The sequence below is a fragment of the Embiotoca jacksoni genome, unplaced genomic scaffold (genome assembly GCF_022577435.1).
Source record: "Embiotoca jacksoni isolate LCO1_2020_lvr unplaced genomic scaffold, fEmbJac1.0.p SCAF_1, whole genome shotgun sequence".
Taxonomy (NCBI): Eukaryota; Metazoa; Chordata; class Actinopteri; family Embiotocidae; genus Embiotoca; species Embiotoca jacksoni.
The window spans coordinates 3,127,041-3,138,579 of record NW_027185229.1 but is presented as its reverse complement, the minus strand read 5'-3'; the positions used below and the strand labels follow the sequence as shown (position 1 = coordinate 3,138,579).

General features: G+C 40.4%; 2 protein-coding genes across 2 annotated transcripts; both read right to left on the bottom strand.

The window, feature by feature from the left end:
- Positions 1-1,759: 1,759 nt before the first annotated feature.
- Positions 1,760-7,594, bottom strand: LOC138199255 (phosphatidylinositol 5-phosphate 4-kinase type-2 gamma-like). Its single transcript, XM_069151194.1, has 10 exons — positions 7,445-7,594; positions 7,259-7,356; positions 6,482-6,578; positions 5,887-6,036; positions 4,640-4,786; positions 4,190-4,228; positions 2,768-2,881; positions 2,458-2,698; positions 2,234-2,337; positions 1,760-2,093 (listed from the first exon to the last, which is right to left on the bottom strand). Exons 1-10 carry the CDS (start codon positions 7,592-7,594, stop codon positions 2,013-2,015), a joined length of 1,221 nt encoding a protein of 406 aa, XP_069007295.1. The 3' UTR covers positions 1,760-2,012.
- A 1,364-nt stretch (positions 7,595-8,958) lies between these two features.
- On the bottom strand, positions 8,959-11,087 carry LOC138199245 (insulin-like growth factor-binding protein 6). Its single transcript, XM_069151183.1, has 4 exons — positions 10,668-11,087; positions 9,870-9,898; positions 9,662-9,781; positions 8,959-9,559 (listed from the first exon to the last, which is right to left on the bottom strand). The coding sequence occupies exons 1-4, from the start codon at positions 10,975-10,977 to the stop codon at positions 9,455-9,457; spliced, it is 564 nt and encodes a 187-aa protein (XP_069007284.1). The 5' UTR covers positions 10,978-11,087; the 3' UTR covers positions 8,959-9,454.
- Between the last annotated feature and the right edge of the window lie 452 nt (positions 11,088-11,539).

The window sequence follows — 11,539 nt, the reverse complement described above, 5'->3', positions numbered from 1 at the left end:
CTACTTCTTTGTAGGTTGAAGTCACAGATTCATTTATATACCGTGTTACCGCCGCCGAGCCCGGTTCAGTTTCTGGGATTCGCAGTAAATTGAATCGCAGGATGAAAGTGATACAATCTGCGGTGTGAGATTTTGTCCAAGCATCATCTTAAAAATAACAAAAATATGAGGTTTGTGTTAAAAAGAAAATATACCAAACAAAACAAAGCCTCTTTTATGTCACACAGCTTTCTGTCTGCCAGACAAAATGTCCTCAAGGATGTTTGGCTTATCGCTCTCAGAGCTTCAAAGGAAAAGAACATCTACAAAAAAAATGAGGCAAGCTCATCAACAACAACAAGGTTGCTCATAACGAGAGTCGTGAATAGTTTTCATGACGACTGGAGGATTATTGATTGATTCATTGCCTTTTGTGAGTTTTCAATTTATGCTTTTTTTGTGTGATTTGAGCCCCAAAAAAATAAGGTATCAACTTCTCTGCAAAACCACATCAGCGCCGGTTATAGATCACATTTTGTGTTTTCCCGTTAATACAGATGGATTTAATCTACTTCTAACATGTTTGTGTTTACGGGACAAAAATAAGTCAGTCAACAGACTTCATAGCGTGTTGAAGTCTGTTTACTTTGTACAAAATAGGAGATATATGTACAATAATTTAGCAGATGATCATTTCATCTTAGAATAATTTTGTTTTAAAAAGCCTCAGAAAATAAACCCAAACTGCTGTGATGATGTCACTTCCTCTCACTGTATTTATGTGGTTTCAGATAAATTAGTGAAAATCATGTTGAATTTACTCTCACGAGCTTATTTGTCTTCGTCCTCTGCTTCTGTTTGTCCACTCGAGCTGTCCGTCCAACGTGAAATCCTCCTGACAATCACAGAAGGAGGTTCAGGAATGTGTGCCAGCAGGACTGGGACGAGAAAAGAGGACTAAATAAAGACAAAAATTACTGCTTCGCCTCGGAGGATTCATTTTAAAGGAAGACATTTACGGTCAGATCCATATAAATCCCTCCGTTTGCTCCCACTGGCCTGTTTAGAGTTACACCCATCTGAGGGGGATAAATAGTTAATATGACTCCCACATCCACATTATAACGTTTGACATGAAAGCTCTTTGATCAAGTTGTAGTTTAACAATTAGTTTGCAGTGGCGCCTTTCAGGTGATGCAACTTTGAACCACTAAAGTGGAGCAAAATAAAAACTGAGGTGAGCTGAGGAGAAAGCTGCCTGTCTACAGATGTGTCTTTAAAACAACAGACAAAAGGAACGTTTTTGTTCTTAAATCTGAGGCAGTATTTTTGTTAACTATACACTGAATATACAGGTAAAACTGTTTCCAGTGTCAAAACTGTCTCTAATAAAACTTGTTTACCCCGCCCCTTCCTCTACGGAGCCAAGATGGCGACAGTTTAGGGTGGAACGTGTCGAGCGTTTTGTGCTTTCTTTTTTGTGGATTTTTTTGAGTGCATCATCCTGGTACTTCTAGTACACTGCATGTTTCTGTAGTTGACAGCGTGAACGCATTGATGCACTCTGAATAATGAGTGTTAGTACACAAGTACGACATTTAAAACACAGCACACGAGTCTTTTATTTCACGCAGTAACACGTGACATCACAGAAGGCCCGCCGGATGTATTTAGAATAAATGTGACGCTTTTCTTAACGACTCCGCCTCCCTATGACCACTAAAAAGAACACAGAGATGTCAGAGATGTTTACTTGCATCTGTTTATTTTATTTCTTTCACAAATCATGTCTCCGTCTGCCACTCAATCAAAGCAAAAATGAAAGCAAAAGAAAGAAGGAGGTGCAGAGCAGACATTTCATCCAGTGTGCAAGTTCTTCACTCAAAACTAATGTACTAGTGTCTTGCAGTGCAGAACAACATGGAGGATAGAAACCACATGGATTATTGAAGGGGACATTTCCAGTCTTCTTGCTGTTGGTTTTTGTTAATTGCGTAAGTAATCGCACAGTTGAACTCCTGCACGTTCTTGAACTATGCGAGGATCTTGGTGATGAACTCTCTGAAACGTTTGGCGTACTGCTCCGGATGAACTGTTGAGATTTCAGCTCCTGCCTGCAAACACACAGAAACGCAGCTGATTAAAAACACGCCAATGGAAGAAAAAAAAAGAAAAGGCAACCAACGCTTCAGTCTTTGCAGGACGGGGATGTAAATCATGCTTCAATCCCTTTCAGGAAACACTGATCTCTCACCCCGTGTTTGACAGCCTTGGCAGCGTGAGCAGCTTTCCTCTTGGTGTCGTACTGCGTCAGCATGTCAATCAGACCCATGAAATACACCTCCCTCTGGGGTGCACCTACCAGGGAGTGAGTCACAGCATTTAATGGGTGGTATCGATCTGCGGGTGTGATCCTGGCTGCTGCAGCACAGAGACTCTGTAACCTACTTCAAATCAGCAGCAGCTGTCCGGACTCACCTACTGCGCTCTGAATAGCGTACACGTCCACGTAGGGGTCGAACTCCCCGGGGCCCATCGGTTTGAAGGAGTTCATGTAGCCAGCGATGCCTTCAGATGAGGTGGAGGCCAGGCCGTTCTCGTCCTCATCTTCCCCCTCATAGGACGACTCCATCTCCACCTCCTCGTCCCTCTCGGCTCGCCCCACGTCGTGGATGCCCAGCAGCAGGCTGTAGTCCATGATCCTCATACACACCAGGAACTGCAGAGAGACACACACTTACATACTAAAGCCATGAACACAACAACTACACACACAACTCTTCCTCACCTCGATGTCTCTGTTCAGCTTGTCCATGATCTTCTCCTTCTCCTCATCACTCACGTAGACTTTCTGCATGTTATTCCTGAAGTCAACGTCTTTATAAGTGGGCAACTCTTTGACCTGAAAATAAAGACTGGAGATCAACTCAATCACATTCAGCATAAACAAATTTACATTATTCATTTGAATTTCTTTTGGGATTAAAATTTTCCTATTTGCCATTTGATTTTCAGTGACATGAAAGTCAAACAATATTGCCTTGAACGTTGACGGGAATATGAAAAGTTCCCTCAGCTCTGCAGAAAATTTAGACTCCATCCACTCCACTCCGTCTTTTTTATCTAGGTCAGCGTCGCTTCCGGGCAAACAGACGGCCTCTGATGTTACTCACAGCCTGTTGCTAAGATATTCTGCTGCCAAGACATTTCTGAAGATCTAAATTTTGAAACCATATTTGTCACAATTCACAAACAATAACAGTTATAGTGTAGATAGGAAAAATAATTCCCCTCTTTGAAGTTAGACACACACTCAGAGATCCTTTCAAACCGAGACCTTGAACACTGACACTGACTCAAGCTCCTTAAAATATCCTCGTTAAACTTTTTTTTTTTTCCCGCATTTCATTTATAGTCAGTGTGATTTTACTGTAACTCCTCCACGTAATGCTGAAGACTCTTCTGGACTGTCACCTTTTTTTTTTTTATTAATGGAACAATTCAAGAAAATGAAGAAAGTTTTTCCTTCCCACTGTCAGAGGTTTTCTTCCTGTTTAAGGGAGTTTTTCTTCCTTCTGTCGGAGGTTTTTTCCCCTATTACTCATTTTAATATTCAAGTATATAAAATGTGCCTGTGCTTGGACACGCAGGATGATGTGACATTACGTTCGACATAAGCTGCTGTTGATTTCCGCTTGTTGAATGACTACAATTTTTAAATAGGTACAAGGTCACAACAACAGCTGTTTCTCGACACCTCTGCATGCTGAAATTAAGTGATTTTTGTGAGCACTCTGATTAATAAATGAATCCTTTGATTTTGATCAAAGTTATTTTGCCTTTCTGAGGGTATTGCATAACTTTTTTATTTTTGTAAGTCAGGCCATATATAGGCTACAGTAGATGAGCCAAACCTGTTCTTATAAAATGTCTGATCAGGTTATTATTTCATTAAAAACTACAAGAACACTCAGCTACCCTTGGAGCCAATTTATCTTTTCAGTGACTCAAATTATATAACAAATTAAATTCTAGCATATTAGCAGACTGTCTCTTAAATTCATCACAGCACTCATGCTTTATTCTTACAGGAAACACATGAGACTGCAGCCCTTCACTATAATCCCAGAAATAAATACAGCTGTACGACTGCAGAGAGAAGCGTGTAACTAAAGCCTGTCATACAACGTTTACCTTTACCTGACCTCACCTTCTCTTTAAAACTCGCTTCCCGAGACAGCAGGGAGCCCTAAAGGAAAGAAAAGACAGTCATCGGTGTGTTTCTGTTGAACCAACTCACTGCAAAAATCATACTTTGATTCAAAACTATTATCTCGGGTCATTTCTTTATCAATCACAAACCTCTGGAAGTCAATGTCTTCATTCATGATGCATGAAGGGCCATGAATTTAACAGCGTGCTGCACTTTTAAGCCGGTTTTGGGTTCGACGTTACTTTGATTCATGGATATTTAATCCTTTTGTGTGGAGAATTATGTGATGTGATTAAACTGTGGAGTCTTTCAAGTTTAAATGAGAGACTTTAAAATGTTCTAGCATGCCCTCTCTTCATTAAAAGAAGTCCTGTTTGCTTCTTATCAAGACTGAAGAAATTCAATTCGTGAGAAAAATGTAATGCACACGACTCCTGCAGGAATTACCTTGAGGTCATACTTCCTGTGGACATGCAGTCTGTGGCTGAACATGTTCCTCATGACCAACAGGTAGGTGTCCTCGCTCTCCACAGTGACTCTGTACATGGCCAGGAACTGAGGGAGCAGCGTGCTGCCGTGGCAGGTGACAATGTGCTGCAAGAGAGCATCCGTGAAGATACGATGAAGAAAACATCGACGCCGCAGCACGTCGTTCAAAAGTCCTAAAACTAAGGTAGGATTTGTCCTTAAATATTCTTGTTTTTTTCCACAGAAAACATTTTGACATGTCACAATAAAATAAATGAGCTCCATTTAGCTGCTTCGGCTTCAGGTTTGTTCTTTCATGTTAATATTCACATCTGTGCTTCTCCTAAAATACACAAAAGAATAGAAACGGAATTATCTTGTTTTCTGATAATTCTCTGTTTAATTTATTGTTCTTAGACAGCACAACTTTTTGTTTGTTCTTTAAAAAAACTAAACAGCCATGACAGTATTTTTTCATGACAATAGGTATCCTATTTTTATAAACTCCAGTGTAAATGTAAAAACCGGGTCCCTGTTCGTGCTCCATTACCTCCGGAGGAAGACCTCTGTTTGATATTCTAACACTCATCTCTCAGCTTTGATGTAAAACATTTTACCATGGCAACCAGGATTATTTTAAAAAAGGGGCCCATTTTTCTCCCAGCATACACAACATAAGACAAACTAAGAACTAGAAACACCACTCAGGTTGTAGTTTATATGCAGTTCATGTGCACGCATGTTGGTGCCACATGTGTGGAGATTTCTTCAAGGCATTCCTGAGATATCACGTTCATTATTGGGGAACGGATGTGAACTCATAGTGACCTTTGACCTTTAACCACCAAAAATCTTATCAGTTGATCTTTGAGTTAAACTGAACATTTGTGATAAATTTGAAGAAATTCCCTCCCGACGTTCCTGAGATATCACGTTTACAAGCGGAGGCCAATGTGAAGAGGACAGTGACCTTGACCTCTGACCTCTGACCGACAAAATCTTATCAGTTCATCGTTGGTACCGAGTGAATGTTTTCTGCCAAGTTTAAAGAAATGTCCTCAAAAGCGCTCTGGAGATATTCATCATCTTTTGTATCAAGTGAATGTTTTTGCCAAGTTTGAAGAAATTCCCTCGAGGTATTTTTGGGATATCGTGTTCACAAGAACGGGACCGGCTACGGCTGCCGTCGGAGAAGAGGTGAACGACCCCCCGCGGTTCGGGCCTACCTGGTGGTACTCAGACAGGATGTTGTGCATCTCCTCGACCTCCTCGCTGGAAATCTCTTTCACAACCAGCGTGCGGTCGTACGACGTGAGCAGCAGCCCCTCGTGGTTCCCCTCCTCGTCTTTGAGAGGAGAGCTGCGGGCCAGAGACACCTGATGGTGGGTGAGAGGACATGTTTTTAAATATATCCACTGAAACACTTTTACTGCACGAATGCAAGCGTCTGCAACAAACAGGAACTTCAGGAAAGAAAAGACGTATTCGTGGCCCCGACAAGCTGAACTCAGACTTTCTTTTAACACAACTCTTTGCGTTATTCTCACTGTAACATGACTTTAATCGGCAGCTGCTTTTAAAATGCTCGTACAAGATGCCTGCCGTGATTGTGTGCCAAGCAAATGTGCACTCAGGGTGCATGCTGGGAGACGACTCTGTGTGCCACCTGATACATGCAAATATAACACAAAGACATGCAAATGTAGACGGGAGCAAATCAATGCAGACAAAAAGGAATCTGGTTTCTTTGGGAGCAAAACACTGAGAACTTAAAAGTGTTCTGTGTTTTTCTCTTGTTGTAAAATATTAGTCTGTTCGTACCTGGAAGTCTTGGTCCTCGATGCCGAAGCGCTCTCGCAGGTTTCTGAACACCTGCGGACAGTAGTCTTTGAACTTGAACTGTCCTGGAAGATTCTCCCTGAAAAAACGAAGACGTTTTATTCAATAAATTTCTTCAGCATCTGACAGGCTGGCGTTTAAATATTCATATTATTTGACTGCATCGTGCTGTTTAATAGTTTCCGCTTCAGTAAAATCTTACCAAAGCACTTCAACTTGGGAAATAATTTTTTTTTTTTTTTTTTTTTTGTTCTTCCCACCTCTGTTTATAAGTCTTTACACGACCTGGATTCCTGAATGGATTAAAGGATTATTGAAAGCCACTCAGTTTTTCTAGACTCAATCCGTATAGAAACTGAACCTCACGGCAGACGTTGTTTACAGCACAGCTTTCATGAATAATCATTATGTTGTAACATACACTCTTCTTCTAGCAGCCCAAATACATTTTCAGAAAAATCTGTTAACTCTATTCCTTGTTTTTTTCCTAATTCTTCCTAATTTTTCTCGTAATCGTCTCACTGAGCTGAAAACATGCAGCATCATTCTGTCCAGCTTTCTACTGCAGACACTCCATTGTTAGCAGTGATGATGTAGCTGTTAAGTGCTCGAGGTATTCTCTGGGAAGAAAAGCATTGTTCTCTAAAAGGGTCTGTAATTTCTGATAAGCACAAGCAGGCAAATATAAATCATAAGAGCCGCAGAAATCAGTGCAGTTCACAGGAAGCAGGATGAAGGCTGCGGAGCGGAGCGGGGTACTTGTTGAAGAGGTGGTTGTTGACTTTGATCTTGGTGCTGGCTTTGAAGTCGTCCGGCAGCAGCATGACAGGTACAGGCACCTGGCCCAGGTCATTAATCTGCGCATGATCAATGGGTAAATAGTTAATGAACGTTTCACCCTCCCCGGATGATATTTAATACACATTAAACAGCCCACATATCTACCGAGTGATTGACTCCCCACATCAGCACGCTCAGCACCGGGTCACTGGCTCGGAAAACCTCCACCTTCTGCTGCACAAAGTGCTTCTTCTTGGTCTTCCTCTTGGGCGCCAGAGTGCTCAGAGGGTTGGAGGTGGCGCTGGGAGAAGACATCGCTCTCCTCCAGGTGTCCGTGTCTCTGTCTGTGAGCCGGCTGTTTGTGCCCAGTCTATGTAAAGTAGTCCTGTGTGTGGAGTCTCTGCAGCAGGCAGCCTGTCAGAGCCGGGAGCCAACGGTGACTGGTCCTGCCACTTTTTGGTCGTTGTGTGTCTGTTCAGTCCCTGAACAATGAGTCAGGTGCTGAGGCCTCGCAGCAGCAACAGTCAGGATTACAGTCGGTCTGATTAGGCAAATAATCTCCATTCATCTCATGCATTTGTGGCTGAGTTTTTATTTGTCATGTTATTTCATGCATTTTACAAGTTTTCAATTGCAACAACAATTTTTTTTTCTACTTATTATGAAACAAACCTTGAACATTTAAGATGTTGAAATCTCACTGAATTCCTCCAAATGTTAAGACGCAGTTTACACAATAAAATTAAAGCTCATAATCTAAAAATGTTTTGTTGGCAATTGAAATGTGATTTCTGAAACACTGATCCAGTAAAGGAAGAAACATTCAGATGCAGAACCAAAGTAGCACAAATATATTCTATTAAAGGCATTTCAAATGTTATTTACGTAAAAGTACAAAAGTTTCAGCGAGAAATTATACTTAAAGTAACAACAGTAAAAGTTTGTATTTTGCAGAATGGCCCTTTTCAGTCATATTTTATGAAAGATCTGAAGGTGAACTACTTCATACATAATGAGTGGTATAACCTGATTCATATTTTTTTAACTAATTAGTGGATGAAGTATACAAAGAGTTCAAATTCAGTTTGCAGTGACATATTTCTGCCCATACATGACCCTTAGTTTATTGTAGGGTGTTTCTAATATATATATATATATATATATATATATATATATATATATATATAATATTATATTCTAAATGAGGCAGAGAAAATATTTAAATAATTCAACACGGTAGAAAATAAAAGTCGTCTGTATTTATTGAGCGGTGTTTCTATTAGTGAGTTATAGTTACAGGAAGCACCAGACTACAAAGGTAAGACTTTATAACTTTCATGTAATCCTGCAGCTGTGGAACTTATTCATTTTTAAAATAACTCTAGCCTGCTTTCTGTCACATATTTTCTTCTTAAATAAGGCTGGATGGACTTTTATCCTCAGCCACATTATTTTTATTCTCCAAAAATGAAATTAAAAAAAAAAATTCAGTTTCTGTTTTTATTATAACATACAATCCACCAAAAAAAAGTTTCTCAAGGACATTTTTGTAATACTGTCCATCAGTATTTAAAATAATAATAATAATAATAATAATGCCCCCAAGTCTTAAAATAGTAGAAAAAGATAGGTTCTTAAAATGCCTAAAAAGACATCTCGTGTAATCACAAATGGTACGATCAATAATAACATAAATAGTAAATCATAATTAAAGTGATATAAATAGGATTACATGTAGAGATTGTGTCCAGCAATTAAAGTAAGTTACAGTGGTTTATACGTCCAAAAAATACAGAAAATATATAAATATGATACATTAAAAATATACAAAAAGAAATAAACAAAAATAAAGAGAGACCATGTTTCTGAATGGTTCAGAAATTGATGGTGTTGCAACCCAAACTAAGGCTCTGTTTTAAATATGTTTTTAATTGACATGTAACATTATATCATATTGATTTAATACGTGGATGTCAATGGAGGAGTTTTATTGTGTTCAGTAGGGGGCGCAGCGAGACAAAGCTTCCACTCCTGACTGAGAAACAGCTGCTTCCAGCTGATGGAGAACGACACTGACTTCAGTCTCTGTTCGGTATTCCTTCATCTTCATCTTCATCGTCATCGTCATCGTCATCTCACGCTGGTGAAGAAGCTCCAGCCTCCTCCGTGCATGTTTTAACAGCTCGGACTGCCTCTCCGTCTGGTGTAAGCAGAGACCAGCATGCCGCTCTTGTCCACGCACCAACACTTTCCGCGCTGTTGACCTCGAGACGACCAACACTGCACAAAGACGACACAAACAGAGAGTGAAGATCTCTACGTGAGCGTCTCCTCCTTATGATTTAAACAGTTTCCCGTAAATCATCTCGTCTGCAGACTCACCTGCTTCTTCCTGAAGAAGCCGTGCTTGTCACAGTTGGGCATGTAGATGTCGTGATTTGACTTGAATAAATGGGCATCCAGACCTTTGATAAGGTTGGTCAGCAGTTTCCGACACGGAGCCTGTGAGAAGACACAGAGTTCATGTAGTTCACTTGATGCAGCTCTGATTTATTTATCTTTCACTGATGTCCATGAGGAGGATTTTTACCTCTTCTGGATCCACAGTCGGAGCTGGATCTGATCAGATAAAGACAAAAATCTGTGTTTAAATCAATCAACATTAATGTCATTTTACTGCAGGAGTAAAATTATTGTTATAAACTCCACAAATTTACATTTTCAGGGTTATTTATTAATATGGTTTCAACTAAAAGCACTGATAGATAGATAGATAGATAGATAGATAGATAGATAGATAGATAGATAGATAGATAGATAGATAGATAGATAGATAGATAGATAGATAGATAGATAGATAGATAGATAGATAGATAGATAGATAGATAGATGGATAGATAGATAGATAGATAGATAGATAGATAGATAGATAGATAGATGGATAGATAGATAGATAGATAGATAGATAGATAGATAGATAGATAGATAGATAGATAGATAGATAGATAGATAGATAGATAGATAGATAGATAGATAGATAGATAGATAGATAGATAGATAGATAGATAGATAGATAGATAGATAGATAGATAGATAGATAGATAGATAGAGAGGAAAGTAACCCATATTTGTAGAAGAAAACAAAAATAAACTGTGTAAAAATATGTTTCTCTGTTCAGATTTCCTTTTCCTTTACAACATTATCATCATATTAGAATGACAGTGATTGAATGTTTATTTTATTTTTTATTAAATGCAACATATTGAGCTGAAACTCTGTCCAAAATGGACAAATAAATAAGCAAATGTTCAATTTTAGGGGATGAAAATGACCCTCTACCTTCTGAGGTGAGGACCCAGTTATTCCTTCATTCTGGGAGAACCTTACCTACAGTGTGGACCTGCTGCGTCGGGCCGGCGCTGCTGGCGTTGCTGCAGACGCCTCTGCCCTCCAGCAGGGCTCTCAGGGGCCTCGGCTCGTCCTGCAGAGGGGCGCAGCGCAGCCCGAGGGCGCAGCTCGCAGTGTAGACGCCACACGGCTCTCCGGCAGCCAGAGAGGTGGTGTTTAAATCTGCGGTCGGCTGACTCTGTGTGGGTTTCCCTCTGCAGGTGGGACATCCTCTGGACGGGGTGGTCAGCGGGCTGGACAGGGCCATCTGCAGGAGGAGCAGCACCACGATGTTTGAACACAGGAACATCTTACTCTGAAAGTTGTCCTCTAATAAAAAGGGTCCAGTCCAGTCGGTTTTGTTTGCTATGAAGATTTCCTCTTCTAACTCTATTGCCACTTTTGCACGTTTAAAGTTATTGTTCCTCAGACTGCAGTCTCTCACTCTGTCAGAAGGTGTTTGTGTAATTCCTCTCCAGCCAAGACTCAGTGATAATGAAGCTGACAGACACGACTGGCAGCCGCTTTTAAAGAGAAGCGGAGAGGAAAAGGTATGGGAGGGTACGTGATGGAGAATGTTAGCTTTCCCTCTCATTTCCACCCAGCTGAGCACACCCCGTTTGACTTGAGCCTGACACACACTCACGCATGCTCATACCATTTGTTGTCTGTCATCCTGCTGGATGGTAATGTTTCCTACTTTGACATAAATCACTGGCGGTCGCCGTGTGTTTGTAACGCTGCCTTTTTTTTCCCACAAAAGAGGGTCATTTCTTTACGGAAGAGATGCTTTCATGTGACCAACCAATCGTGTTCCAGAGAAGAGAAGAAAAACACTGCTATTGTTTTCAAATGATTGCTGTTTATCAAGA

Excerpts from the sequence above, each read along its gene's own strand:
- LOC138199255 (XM_069151194.1), bottom strand. The coding sequence starts at position 7,594 with ATGTCTTCTCCCAGCGCCACCTCCAACCCTCTGAGCACTCTGGCGCCC. Across the intron at positions 6,579-7,258 it reads AACAACCACCTCTTCAACAA|GGAGAATCTTCCAGGACAGT; the intron begins GTACCCCGCTCC and ends TCGTTTTTTCAG. Across the intron at positions 4,229-4,639 it reads ACAGGAAGTATGACCTCAAG|GGCTCCCTGCTGTCTCGGGA; the intron begins GTAATTCCTGCA and ends TCTTTCCTTTAG.
- LOC138199245 (XM_069151183.1), bottom strand. The coding sequence starts at position 10,977 with ATGTTCCTGTGTTCAAACATCGTGGTGCTGCTCCTCCTGCAGATGGCC. Across the intron at positions 9,899-10,667 it reads GCAGCAGGTCCACACTGTAG|ATCCAGCTCCGACTGTGGAT; the intron begins GTAAGGTTCTCC and ends TTATCTGATCAG. Across the intron at positions 9,560-9,661 it reads GCTTCTTCAGGAAGAAGCAG|TGTTGGTCGTCTCGAGGTCA; the intron begins GTGAGTCTGCAG and ends GTCTTTGTGCAG.